The sequence below is a fragment of the Cataglyphis hispanica genome, chromosome 13 (assembly GCF_021464435.1).
Source record: "Cataglyphis hispanica isolate Lineage 1 chromosome 13, ULB_Chis1_1.0, whole genome shotgun sequence".
Classification (NCBI taxonomy): Eukaryota; Metazoa; Arthropoda; class Insecta; order Hymenoptera; family Formicidae; genus Cataglyphis; species Cataglyphis hispanica.
In genome coordinates this window covers 4457967-4483373 of record NC_065966.1, presented here as the reverse complement: position 1 = coordinate 4483373, position 25407 = coordinate 4457967, and the positions used below count along the sequence as shown (strand labels likewise).

Below are 25407 nucleotides of genomic sequence, written 5' to 3'. Positions count from 1 at the left end.
TCTATTAAGGTCAACTATGGCAAGATCATGATTATTATATTGATCAACATGTGATTCTTGTCTTATTATTCGTTTTATAATAATAAGATTTAAATAATTCATACGAAAGATTACGTATGAATTATTTAAATTTTCATACACATATAAACGTATATTTGTGTAATGCTAAACTCTCTTTCATAATTTCATTTTTATAACAAAAAAATATATATATTTTTTAATAAAATATATATTTTTACTTGCATTTTATTTAAATTTTTAGATAATTTCTAAAAAGAATTTTTAATATAAATTTATTAAAAAGGTATCTAATATAAATTTTGATTAAAAAATATTTTATTTATAAACATCCATCTTTAGTCTCAAAATTTATTTTTTATTATGCGTGTGTTTTTTTACAAATCTACATTTCTTTACATTAAAATTAATTGCGGTGACCTCGATCTTTAGCATTAGAGTAACTAGTAACTTTAGTTCTCAACTTGCCTATGAACTATAGATTTTGTCAAATGATTTTATAGTCAGTTCAAAAATAAAGATTTTATAATTTTCTATGAATTTAGATACAAATTTAATTCTTATTAAGATATTTGCGATAAATGTTAACGTCTCGCATCTTAATCGAATATTATATTCTTAATTTTCACGAATCTGAAGACGCTTAAATTTTGAAACAACCAAATTATATGTATGCATATATATATAAATCTTTAGTTGTATAAATAAATAATAAATTTTTGCTCTATTAAAATTAAATTATATTAAAAAGAATAAGAATTAAAACGCTATAATTAAAATGTACTAATAATAATAATAATGTATATATATATATATATATATATATATATATATATATATATATATAATAATGTATGTATATATATTTAAAAATTATCATGCATATTTGTTTTTAAATTGTTTTAAATTTTACCTTCCACATTCCTGAATTCATAAAAAATTTGGAATTTCCAAAGGACAACCAGTTCGTTATCAATGCATTTTTTTGATGTGACGAAAAAATATGGCCTTCAACTATTTATATATCTGTATAATGAATTAATTAATTTTTTCAAGCTATGTGTGACGTCAGATTTTTATATTTTAGTTTTATTGTCTATCTAAAATATTTCTCTCTAAAATTTTATTTTTTTTAGTTCCTATTATTATGTACTTTATGTATATATGAGGTAGAATAATTTAATTATATACTAATTAAAATGTTAAATAAATAATGCTTCGATATATTGACAAAAAGAACAAAAACTTTCATTCTATCAAAATAATTCTAATGCACCCTCAACTTTTTTTTTATGACAAAAAAATTGCTAATTTGGTGGCAAAAATGCTTAAATGTTAATGGAAACTATGTAGATAAATGACTTGAGTCCTTGAGTGCTAAAAATATTTGGACTATCATTAATTATGTTGCCTATTTCAGAATATTGTATATATCACTACGATGCATTCCTTGCTGAACCTTTTTTTTCTAATTCATTTGAAATGTCCAAAAAATAGCATTTTATTGTTATTAGATTTTAGATATACTCAATTTGTCATTGAAAAATTATGTTTAAAAATTATAATGCATTAAAAATTTATGCCTATTTGTTACCTCTCTCTCTCTCTCTCTCTCTCTCTCTCCTTCTTTCTTTCTCTTTCTGTCTCTATTTATTCCTTCTAAATTTTATTTTTTTATTTAAGGAATATATGTATATGAATTCTTTCGATATATAATATTTGTATATTAAAGTTTAAATATATAGTCTTGATTTCCAGACTATATCACTCTGTCAAAAAATACATTTTATGTTAAAACAAGAAACTATAAAAAAAAAAAATAGTATTTTCACAAAAAAATTTTATTTTTTTCCGTGTTTGAACTCAGCGTTACCATTGGCCATCAAATAATATTTCTGTTATTAATAAATATTAATATCATTAATATTTAAGATTTGCACATTTTATTAATTGACAATGCTCATCAAATCATTTGCGTTATCAGGTCTCATCGTTTGCGGGTTTCGAAGACGGGTAGATATTCCTTGGGGGGTAGGTATTCGTAACCCCGTATCAACACAGGGTGCGTCGTGCTGCGCGGTGTGGTTGGTGTTGGTCCTGGTTTCTGATACGATTTAAATGGCCTGTAGGTAGTACTTAGTTTAATCGGTTCGTACTTGACTGATGGATATGGTATGAGCGTCGGCCTCACTGGTTCTCTTGTAGGTGCCGGTGGTGGAAGATATGTTCGCTTATACGGGGGCAGATAGGTCGGCTTAAGGGTAGTTGTAGTTGTTGTGGATGGTGTAGTTGTGGTGGTGGTTGTAGTCGATGGTGTAGTAGTAGTGGTGGTTGTAGTCGTCGATGGCGTAGTTGTAGTGGTTGTAGTCGTCGATGGTGTAGTCCTTGGCGGTAAATAAGAGTTTCCTGGCGTAAACCTAATAATAAAAGGTGTTGTTGTACTTACGATTCAAGTGGCAATCTCCTTGAATGATGATACTTAAGAAGCTAAATAAGTAAATTAATAACAGCGTTTCGAAGAGATAAATCATATTGTGACAATAAATAATCGATTGCATTGTCAATATAGATGATTAAATGATCGATCGGATTATCGTGATAATAGATGAATGGGACGCGATAATAGATGATTTTTACTTGATTATAGAGTGTATAAAATTTAAATATATTTAAATATTTAAATATTTAAATTTAAATATTTTAATATATAATTAAAATTATAAAATGTGCATAAAATATTCGCGAAAAAGGAAAATAGAATATAATGCTGCTGTTTAATAATTGTAATTAATAATGTAATATTTTTAAAATATATCCATACGGCTTTTTTGTTGTAGTTGTTGTAGTTGACGTTGGAGTCAATATTGTAACATTCGGAATTGCATAAACATATCCAATCGGTTTTGGGGTTGTATATTCGTATCCCGGAAAATTCGACTCAATCACTATGGCATCTTCTTGGCCTTTTCTGTTAACGAAATTATGGCTTACTAATACATAATGGTTGATAAAAAAAAATTATTATTTATTATTATTATAAATTAATCACAATTAGAAATAAAGATGTTTTTAAAAATAAATTTCATTAGACTGATAATATTATACAAAAGTATTCAAGTTTTAAGATGCTTGAACACACTTACAAAGAAGAATGAATCGGTGGCAATAAGTTCGGAATTTGATAATTATTCTTTATAGCACGTTTGTTTTTCTCATGATTTGCATTTGCATATGTGGTGAGCACGGCCACTAGAATGGCCACCCACAGCAATTTCCACTGTAACATAATTTTTATTATAATCAATCGAATAATTTATTGTGTTTTCACGCTACACATTTTTTTTTTAATTTTTAATTTATATTTATTATTTTATATTTTACTTAAATTTAATCATTGGAATGTGTAGAAATATGACGGTTATATAAATCTCTAATGAGTGATCTTTTCCGATTGTGGTAGTGTTTGCGTCATTGATGCAAGATTATTTTGAAATTAATTTACGAAACAGTCAACATCGTAAAATAAGTTTTACGCAAAAGGAGATTGATGATATTATTTTATTTGCATAAAATGATTTTGACATTCGTAAAAAATGGGATAAAAGACAAATTATTTTTACAAAAATAAAGGTAAATAAATTGGCAAATCAATTACGGAGAGATGCCGTTCTTTTTAAAAATTTTATTGTTGTACAAAAAAGATACCTCGTATTGCAAATTTTATCCGTTATCACAACAAAATTCTGAGCTTAAAATGTCCAATAAAAAAATAAACATAACAAAAGCGGCAGTATATTTATAAAACTTTTTATGGATCTTTTTATAAAAATTAATGAAATATTTAAAATAAAATATCAAAAATATTAAATATTAAATATTAAAAAGCAAAAAAATATTAAAACCTTATTTTATCTTTAAAAAATTTTAAATTATAGTTTAATTAATAAAAAAAATTTAAAATATTTATAAAAAAAAAATTGTGCCAATTAAGATTTTTGCAAAATAAAAATCAAAGATATTACTTTATCTTCATTTTGTTTAATTTTTCTTGGCAAACTTCTATAACACATTTATGATTGACATTATTCTTTTCACGCAATTGTCGTTGATTTTTATTACTTTCCAATTATTTATTAATTATTATATCGTCATTTTTCTTTTTAATTTCTGCATTAATTGCGGCAATATATTTTGCACAAGAAATATCTCTAAAAATCTCAGATCATCGATATAAAAAATCGACGAACGATAAAAAATAAATTTGTACAAGTTCCATATCTCGATTTTCAAATAGATTCTTTACAAGATCACTTATTTCACTCTTCAAGCACTTTCTCCTCATAGTAAAAGAACTCTTTCTTTTAGGTTTATCATCCATCCCCATGATTGTCCGTATCTATTTTTTCTCATGTCACTTTAAGTCCACGCATTGCTACTTACCATGTTTCTTTTGTCGCGAAAATTAGCAAAGAAAAAAATTAAAATAAACGGACACTTTAAAACGAGAATACACACCTCATTCAGGAACGCATCCCGAGAGGTAACTTCTTCATCTACGGATTATCCAGAGTATTTATAGGATCTTTTAACTTTAGTGGGGAGAACATTTGATAGTGACGATTATTGCCAAGAGCGGGAGATCCACGGGAGGATGCTAATAATTCTTCTTCTACATGTACATAAGTTAAGATTGCGAGAAAGAGAAATATAGAGAAAGAGTGAGAGAGTAAGAGTAAGCATTCCGTGAGATAGAATTCACGATAGTCCGATTAAACCAACCGAAGATGGATGCTAAATAGTGACAGTCGAAGGACTCCGTATTTGTCCCTGATCGTGGAGCGCCGTTGACAAATATTCGAAGACGAAAATTTCGCGACATTCAAGAATTCATACGTGATTTAAAAAGAGAATTTTGATTGCGTCGCTAGATGGTGCATATCAATTTTTTGTATTAAAAAAAAACAAATCCTAGATTAATGGTAGCATAATAAATAATGTGTTAATAATCTTACATTAATAATGTCATTCTGGTAGAATATTTTATAATTAAGAAAGTTAAAAAATATTTATAAGATTTATGCTATCGAGTTTGCAATATTATAATAATATCACAATAATATCACATTCATTTTCTTGACTAACTTTGTTGCAACATATAATTATGCAAGATTTTCTTTATATTGTCTGAAATATTATTTAAACTTTAATGTAAGAATTGCCGTTTCCTCTCTTTCTCTCTCTTTCTCTTCCTACTTAATAAATGATTTGATGAATAATTTTGATAATAATTTAATGCATGTAATTAATAATCAATAAATAATAAATAAATCAAACTTTATCAAGTGTCACATAATAACATAATCTATTACAATATTTTGCAACTACATTTTATTTCTGTTTTATACAAACTTGCATTGCAATTCGCAAAAAAAATTGATACATGCATATTAAAATGCCAAAGACAGACCTAGTTTTATAATTAACAAGTAGACTTAGACGTCGATAATTACTATATGATAATAAACTTTTCAATTACGTCGTACTCTCATCAAGTTTTACAAATGTAATTATACTATATAATAATACATCTGTATTAAAAATGTGCGTAGTTGTATTAAGCGAAATTAATTATTAAGTAAACTATTAAAATATTATGTTTATTTTTACTATTCTTAAAATATTAATTAAACAAATATATATGTATATATTATACAACTTAAAAAGCAGACAAAATATAAATATGATCGCGCATCTTCTCACAAGTGGAAAAATCTAATATAAAATTTTTTTCTCTCTTCTAAAAAATATTTTATTTATTGACATACGTTAGATATTTTCAAGGTTTATTTATACATCATATATTATACATTATATATTAGCTACATTTTTATATTAAAGTTAGCTGCGGTAACCTCGGTTTTTGAATTAGAAAAATTTACTTTTTACTCGTCCATGAACTATAGATTTTTTGGTGTCCATAGATTTTACGAGTTTCTAAGAATTTGAATACAGATTTGACTCTCATTAAGCCATATAAATGTTAACGTCTCGCATCTTGATCGAAAGTAATTCTCACGAACTTGAAAAACGCGCTAAACATTCGAGGATGCCAATAAAAAAAATGTATGTGCATACATACAAATACATATATATATATATATATATATATATATATATATATATATATATATATATATAATATAAATATAATATAAATATAAATATGCATAAATTATTTAAGATGCATTGACAATGTATTATACATTCATATATGTATTATATATGTATTTAAGTCATGCATTTGCATTGTTAGAATATTATTCTTCACATTCTTGTAGTCATTGGAATTCGGAAATTTCGAAGGACACAGTCAGTTCATTACCAATGCATTTTTGTTGGCATGACCAAAGATATGAGAGAAGACATTTAACTATTTATAGCCAAGTAATGAATTAATTAAATTTTTAATAAGATGTCAAATATTTGTGTCTTTACCCACCTAAAGAATGTCTAAAATTTTATTTTTATATCTTTTCGCTCGCATTAAGGTGCCAATACTATTGAAAAGATAATTATAATAGAATAAATCTCCGCGTTTTAAAAATCACAATTTTTTCATATGTCGTGTAAAGAGATAATCTCATACAATCAAGTTCCGACAAAGGTAAATTTTTCGGTTTTTTTTTAAATTCTGCGTAGCACCCTAAAAGAAACTTTTAACATTTTTATAATCCAATCAATATTGCAAGAAATAATTCGATTTTTCATTATATTTTGAAAAAACTGACAGCATACCTATCATCGGGATTGTATGAACATGAAAGTATTAATTAATGCTGTTAATGATGAAGACTTTTTTTAAAAATAAAAGGGTATGATCAAAATTATGGAAAAATTATAATAGAATAAACTTCTGTTTCTCAGAAATCGATTTTTTGTATCTCGTATTATATATCAAAATATTTTTAGGTCTTGAGGGAGGGATGAAAATAATTTGGAGTCCTTTTTCTCTATTCTTTTGCTTCTTTTATTTAAAAATATTCATATAATAAATGTATAATAATTAACGGTATCTCTTTTAGTCTGACTCTTTCCCTTTGACCTGTCCGGCATGAATGACTCTACTAGTAATTATTAACGTTTTCAAGAAGCAGATCGCTTTGAGCAATTAAATCCAATTTGCCACGAATATGTTTGACCAAAAATAAATTTTGTGTGAGAACATTTGATTAATATAAATATATATAATATATTAATAATAATATAAATAAATATATAATATTATAATTATTTATAGATATAATTTATAGATATAATTATAATTTATAGATACAGTTTAATAATTGATGCTACCAGTATCTAATATTCTCAATATAAGAAACTTGTAAAACTTTTATTACTTTATTATTACGATATACATTTGATAAAGATTCAAATAAATCGAAAATAAAAATGCTAAAAACTTATTTAGTGTTTGAATTACTTTTTTTGAATATTACAAATTATTAGATAACATTCACATTTGAATTTAAAATTATATAACTTATATAATACTGATTACATAATTTTGAAGAAGATAAAATTTTTAATTTACAAAGAATAAAATGTTAATATAATTTACAATATAAAATGTTAAATATCAAAGCCAATACATATTTTACATATAACAAAATACAATTTAAATGTATTTTATATATTTAAAGTACATTTTTACAGTTTTCAGAATTAAATTAAATTAAATTAAATTTTTGCCTATAATTTTTTTCATAATTGATTTGTCCAACTCTTCAATATTTTAATAGTCTTTTTTAGTATTTTTAAAATTTTGTAGTATTTTTTAAACTTTTTTAGAAATCTTAAGGAATTATATATGTTTAAAAAGTTAAATGACCATCTAAGTTAAGATAGTTCTAATAGTCCTAATAAAATAATCCTAACAATTCTATTTTTACTGGCTAAGCCAGCGAGAATCTGGGATCATAGAAATTTCCGAGAATTTCCTTATCTCGTGCTCGCGTGCCCTAATCGCGTACCCTACTCGCGTGTCCTACTCGCGTGCCCTACTCGCGTGCCCTACTCGCGTGCCCTACTCGCGTATCCTACTCGCATATCCTATTCGCGTGCCCTAGATATGAATAGAATACATCGTATGTTGCTTCGCCGTTGGGCCAGTTGGACCTACCTTTCGTTGATCCTGGCCATATATTCTGGCTACATCTAGCCAGATATGTAGCATCCATCTCTATCAGAGATCAATGAAGGAAAGAAATTCCTTCCGTTGCCGGCTAATTATTATCGCCGGGTACATGAGCGTAATTTCACGCTCGTTTATGGTCGTGAAACATTACGACCGTTTGTCATGCGTCGTTTTAATATAACTTCACTTTATCTAACATAATGCCAAGTTATCAGTCACTATTATTTGACTGAGAAATTCTTATAATAATATAATATTATTTATATATAATATTATATAATTTATATTAAAATAAAATTAATAAGACATTTATATTTTATATAATTTAATAGATTGATAATTTGGCTTTATATCAATTAAAGCAAAGCTTAATTGATATGATAATGTAGATGAATGGGCTATACAAAATTAGTATCAAATCAGCGCAATATAAAAATAAATTTTAACTATTTCATATAATTAATAAGATTACTAGCGCCTTTTTCATTAAATAAATAAAATAAAATTTATCAATTAAGAAAATATTTTACATTTTTTCTAAATTTTTACTTTAATTTATAATTTAAATTATACCTTATACGTTTTAATGCATATTAAAAAAATCTATTAAAAGTTATTTAATTTAATATATTCTAGCCCATCCATTTTGAGGCAGCGGATCTATTTACAATCTACATTTGCATCAATTAAAGCAAAGCTTACAATATCTACGAATCCGTTACCTCAAAGTATAATAAAATTCATTGCTCACCGGCACTGATGCGCAACAGCGGAGTTGTTAGGCTTGAGGCTACGTTGTCTGTAACAAACAAATATAATATCCACATTATAGCAGCGTCCAAAAATATAATTAATATTTCGTGCAGAAAATTTTATATCTGATGCATACAATACTGAGAAGCTTTATATAAGAGCGGAACAATTTTAAAAAGATTTTTTCCCACGTAAAAACTTTTATAGAATTTATGTAAAGGTTTTCTTTTTAATTTTTTTCTCGTTTAATTTCTTCATAAGAAATCAAATTAATGCGCGTACACGATTTTTAACAACTGATATAATAAATATAAATATAGAAATAATAAATACTCACCCTTGGGTTGCTCCGCCGGTGCAAGATGCCTCTCCTAGGCCTCCTCCTCCTCCTCCTCTCAGATTTATACACGCGATACTTTAAACGGCACTCCCGCACTTTCGAATTTCGGCACGATCGAATCTCGTTTCACACGAGAATCATACTACGAGTCGACAAGTCGGGAATTCACCGTTTACTCCGAGCAAAAGTTAAGCGAGCAAAGGAAGAAGACGAAATCGATTGATGGAATCGACGCTCAATTCTTGTCTGCGCTTGTCCTCATCGAGAGCCGACTCGAACTTCATTAGGAACGATCACGTACGAACCACCAAGTTTCTATCATACAGACTGAAACTGGCTTATCATAAGGCTGAGAGACGGGTCGAGAATGAAGATACCCATGTCCTAAGTGCTCACAATTTAGATCACTTAGAAAATAAGAGATCAGCTTCTCTAGCGAGCGAAAATCGAACCTAATAAAGCACAGCCAACTGTCCTCAATGCGATACAGTACAGCTGGTAGACGGTACAAGATAAGGGAACGACGATTCAAAAATCTATTCAAGCCGAACCATTCGTCGAAGCAGAGCGTGCCCCCAACAGCCAATTCTCAAACCGAAGTTCAAGATTAACCGCGCGATCATCGCATCTATACTACGCACGATCATACATTGCTACGCGGCCGGCATTCACTTCAGCTGCGATACTGAGGCGTTTTAACGTTGCTCTTCCATTAATATATTAAATTTATTAATACATAAATATTTATACAATATATATAACATTAATATAGTATTAAAGTTACCTAATATCATATAAAATTAATTATATTAATAGGGTATTAATATATTACTGATTGCAACGCTGAGAGACATCCCATTTAGCCGGCAACGAAGTACGATCCTCGAATCGTGAAAACGGGATAGAAGTTCAATGCGACGACGCGAGAACGCGACTACACGACCCATCATTGCTCGTACGACACGATGATAGCAACGAAGCAACGCACTAATGTCCTAACGTGCATGCCACATATGAGCTATTGTGCGACTCGTGGCAATGCTGTGTTGATACGCGACGCGACGCGAAAACTGTCCGCGGCACGATGACAGCACCAACGCCGCGATAAGCCGTCCGCGGCACGATGACAGCACCAACGATACGACGAGCCATCCGCGGCGCGATGACAGCGACGACGGTATATATATATATATATATATATATATATATATATATATATCATATTATTAAATTATATACGTATAGCATGAGATTATATTGAGAATAATAAATGTAGATAAAAATCATTAATTCTAATCTTTAATTTTTTAATAATCATATCGAATTTTGCTCTATTAGTGACGATCGCGTTTGGAGGAAGAATTCGACAAAATATGAAGCGTTTCAAAGCACTACCGCATTGTTTAAGTGTCGTCGTGCGAATGATAACAAGGCCGTAAGATGTAAACAATAACGCGCTCACGTCACCAAGGCCGAACATCAGTTATTATTATTGACGAAATACGTTGCCGAAATATTTCACGTACTCTTATGTATATATATATACGCGGAATATAAAATTACATAAATATTTTAAATTATAGATTAATTATTTATTAATCGATATATATGTATCACAAAGTCTTTCGTTAAGTTAATTATTCAATCCTGCGATTCGATTATTTAATTGCATGTTCTCAATCCGAATCATATTTAGATCGTTGAAAAGTCGAACGATAAAGCACCGGACAAAATATATATTTAACTTTAAATATTAAAGAAATAATTATTGTTTAAGGAAAATAACAACGAAACAATAATTTATTATATTTTGGATTTTTATCACTACATTTTTTATTAGATTAAAGAAATAAGTTACACAAAATACACGCTTCAAAATTATATTGTCGCAATTAATTACGTATGCTATAACGTATGTAAGATAATTAATTATTAATTATATTAATCATACCAAATTATTTTCCGACTTGACGCGATCGCATTTGGAAAAGTAATTTAACGGAGCGTTTTACACCAGACGACTTTCCTACTCGAATGTCGCCGCGCGAATGATAGAAGAATCAAGGCACGTAAACAATAATACTCTGATGTTTACGCTGCCAAGGCCGAATACCATGTTATCGATAATTCGATAATTATTTGCAATATTTTTAACTTAAAATATCATTAAAAAAATAATAAATGCTCGTGAAGTTTGCAACAAAACAATTTATAATGATTAATAATTAAAATTAATTTTTGTTATTTCGATTCTTATTTAATTAAATAAAGAAATCACGCAGGACACACATTTTTATCGAAACTTATAGCCACGATATAATTATGTTGATTATATAATAAATTATTTTCCGATATTTGTCGCAATCGCGTTTAATATAGAAATTCGATCCTCGCACACTGTTATTCTTGTTTGAGTGTCGCCGTGGGAATAATAACAGGTAGAAAAGGAATTTGATGAAGTGTCCCGCCATCTTACCCCACTACTATTCAAAGGTCGCCGAGCAAATAATAACAAGGCCGTAATACGTAAACAACATAGCTCGTTATATGTCATCAAGATTGAACACTATATTACTTAACAATTCGCTGCCAAAATATTTTATGTACTTTTATACACATTCAAGCAAATTTTATAAGTATTTTTAGTTATAAAATAATCATTTGTTAAATTATATTATACAGATTGATTATATTGCAATGCTTTTTGTTATGCTAATTACACGATCCTTCCATTTGATTATTTTATTGAACATTTTTAATACGAATTGTATTTATTTAGATTACCGAAAACTTGAAAACTTCTAAAATATCATTAGAGAAATAATGAATGTCTGTAAGGCTTGCAACAAAATAATATTTCATAAATTTGATTCTTGTAATTTTGATTCTTGATTAAATAAAGAAATTACGCAAAGTACGCGCCTCTTCTTTTTCTACTCTTAAATAATTTATTTAATTTAATTCTAATTCTTAAGTTTTTTCTTGTCTTGTTATTCACGTATTTATAATCTCACATTTAATTATTGAATTAATAAAATATTAAATATAAATTATTGACAAAGTCACAGTATGAATTTCTCTTAATTTACACCATAAATATTTTCTAATATTCCACAATGATTCACGTAAAACAAATTATGCAACAAAGCTTGCGATTTGTATTTTCCAAAAAATAACAGATACTGAAACATGTAGCCGCGGACGTCATGAAGCATTTTATGTCACGCAATCAGTTTTTGTCACAACTGTCGTAACTGTGATAATTCTTAAAGGAAGACGGGAAAGAGGAAAAAGAAAAGAAGACAAGTTGCTTGTAGAAAGTGACAGTAGACCTATAATAAAAGATAGACAAAGAGTTCTTTATATTGTACGTATCCTAAAATTAAGAGTCAAGGAAGAGTCACGATTTCAAATAAAAATTGCGTAGGTGAATGCGTATTCTTTCTTTTTGAGTACACTCAAAACAATTCATGATCAATCACACTTGTCATGCTTTGCATAATCGTTAGACATATATTTGTTTCTTTTTTTTTTTGAGGTTGACGAAGAAATTATTACTTTCCGCATTTTTCAAAGCAAAACAAAGAATAATTGAATTAAATTTTTATCAATTATTGAATGCATATTGAATAATTTATTAATTAATAATTTATTTTATCAACAGCATTAAAATAGTTATTATAATAATAATTAATTTTATTAACTATTTGTAATCATCATTATTGACAATAAAATTACATTCAATTTTCAGTAATGCACAATTTATTTTCTTTATATATTCACATTTTATAATAAAATTATATTTATGACAAGTACCTTATATAATATGTTATATGTGCGATTTTATAATTTCTTTAAAAGAAGCTTTGTACTTTTTCAATATTTTTTTCGCAGACGTATTAATATCTTGTATTAGTCTTGGCGTTCAATCAGACTTAGCGTTAAAAATATATAATAGAGAAAAAGCGACATAGATTTTTTCTGAACTAAACTCATTCTTCGGATGATGTTCCAGAGAATCCAGAAGAAAGTAATTTTATGTCCACCTTAATAATAGCCATAGTGACCGTAATGCCCGTAGCCGAACGGATATCCTAAATAACAATAAAAAAATATTTCAACATTTTTGTGTGAACGATTTCTTTATGGCAAATGTGCGTGTACATGTGCGTGTTTTGAACATAAACGATTTCTTTGTCACGAATGCACGTATAAGTTATTTTGTACAGTTTGCGTGATGTAAACTTGTGTAATAAAAAATTGTTGCACTGTTTCATACAAAACCTGAATAATATTGCATTGCTACACACAAGTCATTTATTTGTCCTACCACCAGCAGTATTATAAATTAAGTAAACTGCATACTGTTGTAAATAAATTATTACATATCTTTTACTATAAATTATTTAAAATAAATAAAAAATTATTATATTAAAAATATTATATTAAATTATTACAAAAAACAAAATACTAAGAATTAGAAACAATATAAAATAATTAATGAAAAGTATATATATATATATATAATTTGATAAAAAAATAACGATTCTGCGATGCAATTGCGATGATGTAAATTGTTGTATTGTAAATTGTATAGATTTTACCATAAATCATACCGTATCCATAATGACCATATCCATGTCCGTACCCATGGCCATAACCATGGCCATAGCCATGGCCATAGCCGTAGAATGGATATCTGTAACCGTATGCATACGGATACAAGCCATATCCGTAGCCTAAATATCCTGGTTTTGCAACTACCACACCGATTGCAACGGCCAATAGTAGAACAATATACTGCAATAGCAAAACAAGTAAAAAATCGGTTTATTAAGTAAATTTTAAAAAATTAATTTATGTATAACGCTTAAGTAATAGTCTAACAAATATTTTAACACCACAAGTAAAAAATAAAATATAGGTAATATGCTTATTTTTTATCTTCAATTAGATCAATACAAAAATATTAAATATTAATATTTATAAAAATATAAAGTTTAATTATGAAAATAAAATTATATTATAAAATATTCACATTATAATATAAACTTTAGTGTAAAATATTTCTCAATTAACAAAAGAGAGATTCGTGCCAGAATGAGTTAAGTGGAACCTATTTAATCTAAATGAATCTTGAATCAAATTTTCTTGCACTTACAATCTTCAGGCAAGCCATTCTTTCTCGCGGTTGCAAGTATAGTCCAGCTGAGACGTCTTGTTAACAATAGCACTTATTTTTTTCTCATCTGTTGTCGCCGAACACCACTGTCCATCGTTTCTGCGACATGAGTTCTTTTATAACAAAGGCGGAGTCCCTTCGCGAGGCAGTGGATCCCCCACGAACGGTACACTTTTCCGGACTTCGCATTGGCCTCCGCCCGTTGTGCTAATAGGAAACATTCATTGTTACCCTGAGATTATGCGAGTTGCGACTTTGCATTATGAAACAACAATGTGCAGTAACGCACGTGTGACGAAGTCACGTGAGTCCCCGCCCGATAAAACGCCTTGACATCCAAATTTCTTTCCCGACGCGATTGCTCGCGTGTGTCCGTAACCCTTTCATTAACGACAAAGAGAATCATACATTGCAATTGTCAATTATGATACTTAATGTTACTGCTGTAATCATTAATTGCTTATCGTCGACAGTAATGCCAGGGTCCGCCCAGAGTGCGTCTCAGCAGTAGACCGGAGTCTTACGGAAAAGAAAACGCTCTTCTCGAATATCGTAACCGAAATAGAAAGAAAGATGACACAGATACTGGGGAATCGCGATTGCGCAAACGAAGATTCTGTTACAAAATGTACAGTTGATGAAATTATGTTAATCGTGTTGATGTACTGCGCCCGTGCGCTTGACATATGCGTGTTCAATTTGCCAATTTCGTAATGACATTCTTAGTCCCCGTAATTTGCAAAAAAAAAAAAAAAATAATGAGTTAGAAAATTAGAAAAATTGAGATACGAAATCTTTGATTAAATACATTAAAAATGGATGTCGAGACAAAAATCGTGTTATTCGTAATTCTTTAAAGATAAGATGTATTTAAAATATAAGATGCTGTCAAATTATAATTATTTCTTAATCGTTGCGGGACATACCGACGAGACATACAAGCCAAATTTACCAATCAAACATAGAATTAATTAATTTGATAGAGTGTTCAATTCTTTCCATGGTCCTGCGGCGAATATTCCGGTTTGTTTTTATCAAATTTAATAGATACATTCTACGCTATTAATTACGTTTCAACATATATGTAAAGTATGGCTCGCATAATCCATAATAGAATTAACAGAAAATATATATTGTAGTATATATATTTTCTAGAATCATATTTTGTACAGAAAGTTATCTATAAATACTTTTAATATATATTCTCAAGGTTATTGATATTTTATATGTAGAGTGACAAGAGAAAATTACGAAATATTATATATATTAAAAGTTTTAAATATATATAATTTTTAAAACTTATTTTTTCCATCGATTTATTTAATTGATAACGTACAATATTTCTATTTTTTTATTTTTTATTTCTATTATATGTAACTTGCAAAAATATAATACTAACATAGTAACGATTATATTTTAATTGATTGAAATATCATTGATATATATTTCACAATTGCTTCTATTTTCATCTGTATATCTTTTTGTTTCCTTTACCTTCACAGTCGATTATATCCACATTTTCCATTAAATTGACTTATTTCCGCTACCAGTAAACGAGATCGAATCTACAATCGATATTTATATAATCAAGCGAAGAATTTTTTTGCCTGTTACATAAATTGATATGCATTTACCTTGAATTATGTGTCATAATAATTTATTTTATCATTTTTTAATCTCTTTTTATGGAGATCTTGAGAAACATTTTTGAAAAATTTTTTATTTAATAATTAATTTTCAAATAATTATTGTATAAAAATAATATATTAAAATAAAAATGCAATTTAAAATTATAGGATTTCTTCTGTCATATTTATTTTTATATAAATTAAATATTTTACAATATTTAAAATTTGTTAACAGCTTTCTTTCGAGAAAACAAATGCAAATAATTGTCTCTGCATATTAAATATTTTTAACTTTGCGTATCTTACATAATCGCGTCTTGTATTGTCATTGACGATACACAGTAAACTCAATGCGTATGCAGAATTGTTATGGAGGCCACGAAAATTACTGGACCATACACGCCCCATGCAATATTGTCGAGATAAAGAAGTAATTACATAGATAAAGGTCAGCAATAATCATGTGAATATTTTCTATATCATAATCGTGGGAAAACACCGTAATGAAAACTGATGATAAATATAAACGTGCGTGTCGCGTAGCGTGTCCGTATAATTAGTGCGCCCGTTAATTATCGACTTCTCTCTCCTACAACCAAATCATCTTTACAAAGCCGCAACAATAGCGAATGAAAGTCATAATATTTTTCTATCTGTGCCAATTTTAACGAGAGAGATATACGACAACAAGAAGTATATAAATCATACTTACCTGACAGAAGAGGAATAAAATATATAAAATAAAGACAAATTAAAAAATATATTTTTCTCAATTTATAACACTCCCAATCCTCTTTCTTTCTCATTTTCCTTTACGTTTTTAAGTTAAAAAGACGAGAAGTTTCCGCTTACAGTTAAAATTATATAATTTATATCTGTCTTTTAATTTATTATATTTTTTATTTATAAGCAATGTATTTTGTGACCAAGTTATCCTAACAAAAAAGAATAATAGTTCTTAATTTTTTATATATTATTTATATAATTTATATTATAATTTCTTTATATATTTTCCATTACAATATAATTTTATTTTGCTTCCGTTTATTAAGTTCAACGTTTTCCAGAGATTTACACCTTCGTGCTCTCAAAATTAAACAGGCTAATCTGTTTTAGCCCGTTCTGTTCTAATGTCTTGTATCGATTTGAGCTGGAAGCCGGCGCTATCTCTTCCTGATGATTGAATGCTGCAATGATCCGTTCGGGATTTTCATCTTCCGCAAGCTCTCCGGCTGGCGCTTCCGTTGACTCGTCGGATTCGCCAGAGTCGGAGGGTTTGCCCTTTGGTGGCAGATACTTCTTACCGTGGAAGATGTAAGGATGATGGAATGGAAAGCCAATCGGATAAGGACCGGCATATATGGGATAGCCAACGTGGCCAACCCCGACAGGCCCGCCCTTGAACACTCCGTGGAAGTGGTCGTAGGGCAACAGGTTGAAGGGGGACGGAAGGCCGTGAAGATGAAAAGCTCCCAGGAGCGGCTTGAACAAAGGAGGTCCATAAGGATGCGGGTAGCCATTTCTTGTCGAATTATTTTGATCGCCATTCTCGGCTGGTTCTTCGGTTTGTCTGTTATTATTATTCTTATTATTATTCTTATTATTATTATTATTATTATTACCATTGTTGTGGCCATTGTAGCCGTAATGAGGAGGCCCGTAGAAGTCGGGACCGTCGTAATAAGGCCCATAATGTTTGTTCCGCCCGTTATCGGAAGAATTATTTCCGTTTCTACCATAGGGCCCGTGAAAAGGACCGTGGTTACCGTATCCCCCGTAAGGAAACGGAGAATAGGGATGATAATCGTGGTTGCCGAAACTGTAGGGCTGACCGTAACCTCGGTGATCAGTTCCGTTGTTTTCCTCCGAGCTCGCCTCATCCGATGATGGTTCACCATATGGATGATGATGATGATGATGTCCATGAAAGTGTCCATAGGGCCCGGGCCCGAATCCGTGGAAGCCTGCGTAGGACTTAGCCAGGAAAGGTCCGTGGCCGAAAGCTGCTTTGTCAAAACCGGCAGCGTGATAAGACGAGTATAGATTGGTGGATGATTCTTCGATGTTGCCGAGCGATGGTTCGATATTTCCGGTATCAACAGGTTTTTGAGTCACTTCGAGATTGTCGTTCGCTGAGAGATCATACGGTCTGTAAAAATTCGGTCGCTCTTGACGCGGATAGGGCCCATCCCGTAGAGATCCTTCGAGTGATTCGTTCGTTTCGGAGTTTTCTTGGAGTCCTTCGGGAGAGTCCTCGTAGAGATTGTTGTAGGAATAAGACTGTGGTCCATAATACGCAGGTGCGTTTGACGTTTTGTCAATTATGTTATCCAGAATGGAAGGCCTGTCAAAATTATCGTTGTTTAAGCTGGTGGGTGACGTCAGACTGGATTTAAAAGACGATCTGTTGGTGCGGAATTGTATATCGCCCAATATCGCCGGCGACAATACAGAGGCTACATTCTTAGCGAAATTCGCTAGTATATCTGGGTCTGCATTGAAAAGAGAGCGATTAGTGAATAAAAATTGTGACAGAAATTGAAAAAAAAAAACATGAAGAATATATTTTCATATTTTCCGCCTTTCTTTAATCATTTTGAATATTCTTTGCAAAGGAATTTAACAGGAAGCACTTTTTATAAATTATAATGATCGGTAGTCATTATATTTGTGTTTCTTTACTCGAGTTTTGATATATGTACATAATGTTTATAAAAACACATATTTTTTTAAATAAATCTTGAAAAAGAATTATGCTTACTGACTGCGCTCCTTGCTGCTCTACCGCTGTTTATCGCGCACCAAAGTGCGATGCAATGCATCAGTATCTGTAACAAAAGAAAATATAGCATCCAAAGGAATTCTTAAACAATTGTTAAATTAATAAATTAATAAATATTTTAATAAAAATTTTTAATCTTTGCTTATAAGATGCACTTTCAGATATTTATCTCCTTTTCAATATCAATAAATATGACAATATATATATGTATCTTAAATATAAAATTAATGTTATAAAAATTATTGAAATAATATATATAATATTATTAAAACATGAAATATTGAAATAAAAAAAATAATTTTTAACTGTACACAGAAGCGTCCGATGACAGAGACTTTATGCAAAAGAACTTACGAACTGCGTAACGCATGATGACACGAGTAGCGTGACCGGTACGATTCCCTACAGCATTATGTTTTATTCGTTATTGCATAAAGGATGTATGCGTATAAATCCGACGATCAACGCATTGTTCCAGCAATGGGTGCAGCGGTTGTGTAAAATCTCAGCGAAAAGAAGTGCCGCACATATACAACCGCGCAAAATATCAGTCCTGGACACGCTTATTATCGTGACACATCATGCAGAACTCGATTCTTATAATAATAGAATCAAACCGGTATATGTGACGGTTACATCGATCGTATTTTCGCGAGGTATTGCGGAAATGCTGTTCACTACACATACGGAGCTTCTGATGAAGTGACTTTATGCAGGAATAACTTTGCCATATAATAAAGAGAAACTTTTCTCTAGTTGAAACTCCGAAAAAGCAATTCATGAATCTTAATTGCAACATTTTTTTTTAATTTCTATATACGTTTATAAAATTTCTTTAAAGAAAAAAAAAGAAACTGAACAACGGAACTTGTAATTGAAAATTTTTTTCTGATTTATGTAAGACTCTAAGAAAAGCCATATCGTTATGCATTTATATTATGTATGAATGTTTACTGCCTGTATTATCCTATACTTTATAAAATACAGTTATCAAGGGACAATTTGAAGACGCTTTTTAATGTGGGTATCTACGTAAAAGTGAATGCAACTTCCGACATACTATAATAGTAATATAAAAATATCAAATTTACTAAAGTACTCATTTATACTTTCTAATGTGCAAGTTATATTCTTTCTTAAGGTACTCTTTCTTTATATATTTCTGTAGAATTTAAAAAATGGAAATTTCAACAGATTAATAAAACATCTAAATCTATATAATCTATTTACAAAAGATAGAGAGAACTTAAAAATATAGAAAAAAGTTAGTAATATGTTTTTGCAATAAAATAATTACGCACATATGAAATAGAATGTTAGAAATTTGACAAAACGTAATTAATGAGCAATGTAAAAATAATTTGTCTGACTAAAACAGAATTAAATCCTTATTTATATATTATTATTTATATATTTATAATGTACATATTTATTCATAAAATCGATTTCCACGAATTTGTACACGCATATTACCATTTCTTTAGATAATCATGAACAATTTCCATGATCTGATATTAAACTAACGTTTCTATTTTTTATATTTTTCATATAAAATTATACATTGTAATAATACGTTTGATTATTAATTTTTTCTGTACAATTTATTTTTAAGTTTAGTATATTCATTTATCAGTTTCTTAAATTTGATCAAGACGAGAAGTCAGATTGCAAAACGTGCACGAACTACTAAGCTTAATGTGAAAGATGAAATTGCAGTTTTTTTCGCATTTTAAATAAGAAATCTGCATATTAGCTTACTCTTTTTATCTATGACCTAAATAAATTTACATACATGCAAATAAATTATTTTTGCATTGCTTACACGCAATAAATTATTTTTGACAGTGTTATGTGTGAACGATAAAGTTTGATTTGTAACTGCATTATTTTGCAACGATTAAAAATAAACACTACAAATTATACACTACAATATTAGAGATGAGTAATATCGAGAGAATAAAATAATAATATTTTATAATAAGATAATAATATATTCGCTATATTATGAATTGAATTGCAAAACGATCGTTTATCAAATCACGCTGATATTAACTTCCTCAATTTATAATTATATGTAAATAATTTAATCAAAAGATCGATGTGTATCTACATTTGGGAATTCTCGCAACACGTAGCAACACCGAAGCAAGGACTCGCGTATTCGGATAATGTAATAAAAGAATAATGTAAATCGTAAAATAAATATTCTGTAATTTGTAACACTTCACACATATCTATTCGAAAAAATCTGCCATTTACGATTTAACGCGTTACCGCGATCATAAATACGACGATTTTGTTACTTGTTCCCTGTACAACGAACGATTTTTACATGCGAGGATACTCACGTGCAACGCGTGATGCATCGTGCGTGCGGCTCGTGACTACTAAAAGACAGACGTCTTGTCCGATGTCATTTATACTTTCTCTCCTTAAATGTCTTTATACTCAATCATCAAGGGTGTCTTTACCCTTCATGCAAATATCAGAAATAAATTACAAAATTTTTTTTCTTTTTTTTTCTTGATAATCTGAATTGAAAAAGCTATAAATTTTATTAATTTTATAAGTAAATAATGTATTTACAGTTTTTTGACATTTATAATATAATTTATCGGTTACTTATCTTTAAAATTTACGGCTAATTAAGTTAATAATAATAATAATATAACATTTCAAAGACAAGTGTATATTTTCGTATTTTAGCACGTATAAATCTTATTATTATCTTATAATATTATAAATAATATGGCAATAAAAATGGTAGCATATAAATTTAAAATGATGTATATATACATAAAATATATGTCGCAATGAGTTTCATCTGCAACTAAAAAACTTAAAAAAATATATATTCTTAAATAATGAGTATTATTACAATAACGAATAATTTATCCGTCAAGTATATTAATAATAGTCCCTCGTAGATATTATTAAATCAGTAAAAAAAATTTTATTTTATAGTTATAATTGCGCTAATGGATAGTGTTGTAAGAATACAAGTTTATGACGGTAACCTTGAATGGTTCGACATGCGTTCTTCATTAAAAAAAATCGTGGCGAGAAGACGGAAGCTCGATCATCTGATTTATCTGTATGTATGTCCCATCGCGAGGTCGTTCCGAGATAGTTCCGGTGGACTAATAGCCAATTTGACTAATTGTGCCGACAATTCCGGGAGCGATGACTCCGGGAAGATTGTAGATTTGTACGGGGCGAGGTGAAATTCCCAGCAGCCGTGTAGCTCGGAGATTCGGCGTGATAATTATCGGCCGCTTGGTGTTACTCAAAATGTCCAATTGTCTGGCTTGAAACTGAGTGTTAAGCTGCCCGTATCCCGGATATTTCGCGAGCATGCCACTTACACTTCCGTATGGAATCCCACCTGTTGAATGATGTAATCGATACTCATTACATTAAATGACTTATTACTATCGCAGTTATAATGATGGTAAATAAAAAAAATTGCACAATGTAATTCTTTCATTTGCGCAAGTAATTTTTTTCATGCCCTGTTCTTTTCTTCTTTTGCATTCGTTTTATAATAATATTTATTTTTTATTTATTTATTATATTGTTATATTTATACACTTTGATTAAATATATGTTATAAATAATTAATCTTACAATTAAAATTTTAAAACTGTTATTATAATATAATTGTTACTATTAAATGCATATTTTATTTTCAAATCGTAATTTTGAATATATGTATAATGATATTGTAAATTAATTTGACATTACCAAATGCTTTAATTATAAATTATAAATCTTTACTGATTGCAAATCAAAGCTTCAAATTATAAATTTTTTAAACAGATCACCATTAAAAAAAAAAATTTTCATGTAAAGCTATCGTAATTCATAATTCAAAAAATTCTCAGAAATATGTAATTTATTCAATCTCAATCTGAAAAATGATTTACTTAGCTGAACTAATTTTGATGCAAATCAGATAAATAAATATATGTAAATTTCTGCTACAATTCGAAGAACAACGCGCAAAATGCCAATTATTATGTCATTCTAAAACAGCATATATTTTTAATAAATAACTAAGTAAATAAATTTACATAATTATTTAAATTATTTTATGTGTAACTGTATATCCAATATGTGTATACATTCTGCTCATTTTCTCAGGTGAAAGGTAAGACAGTTTAGTTACAAATGATTTGGTGCTGCTTTCTGTTGGGGTCTAATCAAAATTAAATTCAACAGCACAGAAATATATTTTACTTAATTTCATATGAGAAATTAAAGAAACATATTTAACAATATAATTATTAAAATACAAATTGTAAATGTCTCTAATAATTTATTTCCATTCTTTAGAGATGTTATCAATTTTAAAATATGTATAAATAATTTAATATATACGAATTATCTGAATATAGAATAATAATTTTTACAAATATAAAATTATAATGAAATAAATTTAATATTGATTAAACATTTTTATCTGCATACTTCTCTTAGATTTATTATAAAATCGGAAGTAGAAGCCTGACTTACCGTATGCCAATCCATTCTCCATTTCTACCATCCCTGCGCTATCCGGTACTGCTATCGATGATTTTATTAACGCTGCGAATCCAAATAGTAGGGTAATCTATGATGAGAAATACATAAGAATTTGATTGACTTTAACGATATCTTGATGCACTTTCATATGATAAATAATATAATAAATAATATAACAATCTTTGAGTTAACATTATTAATTTTTATGAAATAATTCGCATAAAATAAACCTACAGTAGATAAAATTAAATACATTTTTTATTAAATAAACTATATAATAAAAAAATCTGCTCACTTTTTTCACAGTAAATTATTTAATGAGAATTCACCGTATTCCACTCTTCTGTTATGCAATAATATAACTTTTGCAATAAAACATTGTTTACTTAATTTCTCGTTAATTAAAGATGTATCATTTACGTCATCGAGTATTTTAATAAGCGATTAACACGTTCACGCCGGCGCGGGCCACCGGTGGCCCGCACTAAACTGTCTCATCGGGCGGCGCGGGCCACCGGTGACCCGCACTAAACTGTCTCATCGGGCGGCGCGGGCCACCGGTGACCCGCACTAAACTGTCTCATCGGGCGGCGCGGGCCACCGGCGGTACGCATTCGATTGTGTTCTGAATTATTAGACTATTAGACCCTGAGAATTAAAATAATGAAAATTTAACGTTTATTCATTAAAAACATTTATTTTTAATAATAATTATAATCAATAATGTATCAGAAACATAAGTTTTGTTCAATAACATAAACATAATAATACAGTATTATACAAAAAATTCAAATACGGTTAAAATAACATAAAATCTAATATTGTTTTATTTATAACTTCATTATTTATTGTTTTTTGTGTAATTTGTTAAAACATTTCAAGCAAAGTACTGGCTGTCCCTCACAAAGCCCACAATACGTCTTAACTCTTTTAGTATTGTTAGTTGCACAAGCTCTGCCCTTTTTATTGGACATATTTTTATAGCATTCCTTGCAGCGTTTACGGGCGTCTCTTGCCGATGAAACTTGCACAATAAGATCTCACTGTACTGCAGAGCAACAAACAACGCGTATGCAGGTCTGAACAGGCAATAATCACGCGCCGCCAGATGAAGCGCGATATTAATTTGAGCGCCGCCTCATAGCAAAACAAATTAAAATCGGCCCCGGCGTGAACGTGTTAATAAACGAGATTGGTGTCACGTAGGCGTTCGACTTCGAATCCAGTTACATTAGTAATTTAAACAATCAAAAAAAAAAAAAAGATGTAATATACAGAAAGCGTGCTTTACATGCTAGTTTTTCGCATGTTTTAACGTGATAAATCCGCGGATAAATAATTGTTTAATGCTAGATTTTATATAACAAATAAAATAATACTGAATACGTTTAATTTGTTATCGAGAACATTACTAAATCTGAGATGTTATCATTACATACAATTATCAGAACCCTTTTGCTCATCTAGAACTAAGTACTCTCCCGAAATTACTAAATTTTGTTTCCGATTACAAATCATTTTTTCAACATTTTTCACGTACCTTAGCAGGAAACATATTGCCGTTTCTAGCAAGACACGACACGAGCTGAACACAAAGAGTGCAAAAGCAAAGATCGAATTATGTTGCGTGCTCTGGAATAGCACGCGTATTAACGTTGACCAAGCACAGACTCAGTGTTCCCTTTCGATCGCTTGCGTTTTATTCGTTCGTCTAGGATTTTATCAGAGCGCGCGCGCAAGAATATTATATCATCTTGGGACACCTTAACCTTGGGAGTTACCTCTCACATGCAGTGACTCTTATCCTGCACTCCAAGGACCGATTTTCTCGACGGGGCACCGATTTCTCTTTGTGCTCCGTTTGATTTGAACGAGGCTGATGCGATGAGTCCTCGCCAAATGACAACAATGTCTTTTTAAATTAAGATGCACTGAACTAATAAATTAAAACGTAAATTACTATCAATAACGCTCGCATTTTAT

At 29.5% G+C, this 25407-nt stretch overlaps 4 protein-coding genes across 5 annotated transcripts; all 4 read right to left on the bottom strand.

Annotated features, from left to right (window-relative positions):
• Positions 1 to 1875: 1875 nt before the first annotated feature.
• On the bottom strand, positions 1876 to 4550 carry LOC126853845 (adipocyte plasma membrane-associated protein Hemomucin-like). The gene is made up of 4 exons (XM_050599905.1): positions 4459 to 4550; positions 3162 to 3295; positions 2840 to 2986; positions 1876 to 2435 (listed from the first exon to the last, which is right to left on the bottom strand). Exons 1-4 carry the CDS (start codon positions 4459 to 4461, stop codon positions 2006 to 2008), a joined length of 714 nt encoding a protein of 237 aa, XP_050455862.1. The 5' UTR covers positions 4462 to 4550; the 3' UTR covers positions 1876 to 2005.
• Positions 4551 to 13069: 8519 nt separating this feature from the next.
• LOC126853853 (prisilkin-39-like) lies at positions 13070 to 14583 on the bottom strand. 2 transcript variants are annotated; one of them, XM_050599926.1, is made up of 3 exons: positions 14470 to 14583; positions 13913 to 14108; positions 13070 to 13402 (listed from the first exon to the last, which is right to left on the bottom strand). In XM_050599926.1, exons 1-3 carry the CDS (start codon positions 14485 to 14487, stop codon positions 13356 to 13358), a joined length of 261 nt encoding a protein of 86 aa, XP_050455883.1. In that variant the 5' UTR covers positions 14488 to 14583; the 3' UTR covers positions 13070 to 13355. The 2 variants fall into 2 exon arrangements, with proteins under 2 accessions (XP_050455883.1, XP_050455884.1); XM_050599927.1 differs by having other exon boundaries at positions 13925 to 14108.
• A 2455-nt stretch (positions 14584 to 17038) lies between these two features.
• On the bottom strand, positions 17039 to 21266 carry LOC126853836 (probable serine/threonine-protein kinase clkA). The gene is made up of 3 exons (XM_050599889.1): positions 21249 to 21266; positions 18880 to 18946; positions 17039 to 18610 (listed from the first exon to the last, which is right to left on the bottom strand). Exons 1-3 carry the CDS (start codon positions 21264 to 21266, stop codon positions 17190 to 17192), a joined length of 1506 nt encoding a protein of 501 aa, XP_050455846.1. The 3' UTR covers positions 17039 to 17189.
• Positions 21267 to 21598: 332 nt separating this feature from the next.
• On the bottom strand, positions 21599 to 25105 carry LOC126853851 (uncharacterized). The gene is made up of 3 exons (XM_050599923.1): positions 24965 to 25105; positions 23416 to 23512; positions 21599 to 22285 (listed from the first exon to the last, which is right to left on the bottom strand). Exons 1-3 carry the CDS (start codon positions 24977 to 24979, stop codon positions 22041 to 22043), a joined length of 357 nt encoding a protein of 118 aa, XP_050455880.1. The 5' UTR covers positions 24980 to 25105; the 3' UTR covers positions 21599 to 22040.
• Positions 25106 to 25407: the final 302 nt, after the last annotated feature.

Coding starts and splice junctions, on each gene's coding strand:
- LOC126853845 (XM_050599905.1), bottom strand. Junction 2,987..3,161: donor CCACCGATTCATTCTTCTTT/GTAAGTGTGTTC, acceptor TTTCGTTAACAG/AAAAGGCCAAGAAGATGCCA. Junction 2,436..2,839: donor ACAACTACAACAAAAAAGCC/GTATGGATATAT, acceptor TTTTATTATTAG/GTTTACGCCAGGAAACTCTT.
- LOC126853836 (XM_050599889.1), bottom strand. Junction 18,611..18,879: donor AGCAGCAAGGAGCGCAGTCA/GTAAGCATAATT, acceptor TTTTCAATGCAG/ACCCAGATATACTAGCGAAT.
- LOC126853853 (XM_050599926.1), bottom strand. Junction 13,403..13,912: donor TGGATACGGTATGATTTATG/GTAAAATCTATA, acceptor ATTGTTATTTAG/GATATCCGTTCGGCTACGGG.
- LOC126853851 (XM_050599923.1), bottom strand. Junction 22,286..23,415: donor GGAGAATGGATTGGCATACG/GTAAGTCAGGCT, acceptor ATCATTCAACAG/GTGGGATTCCATACGGAAGT.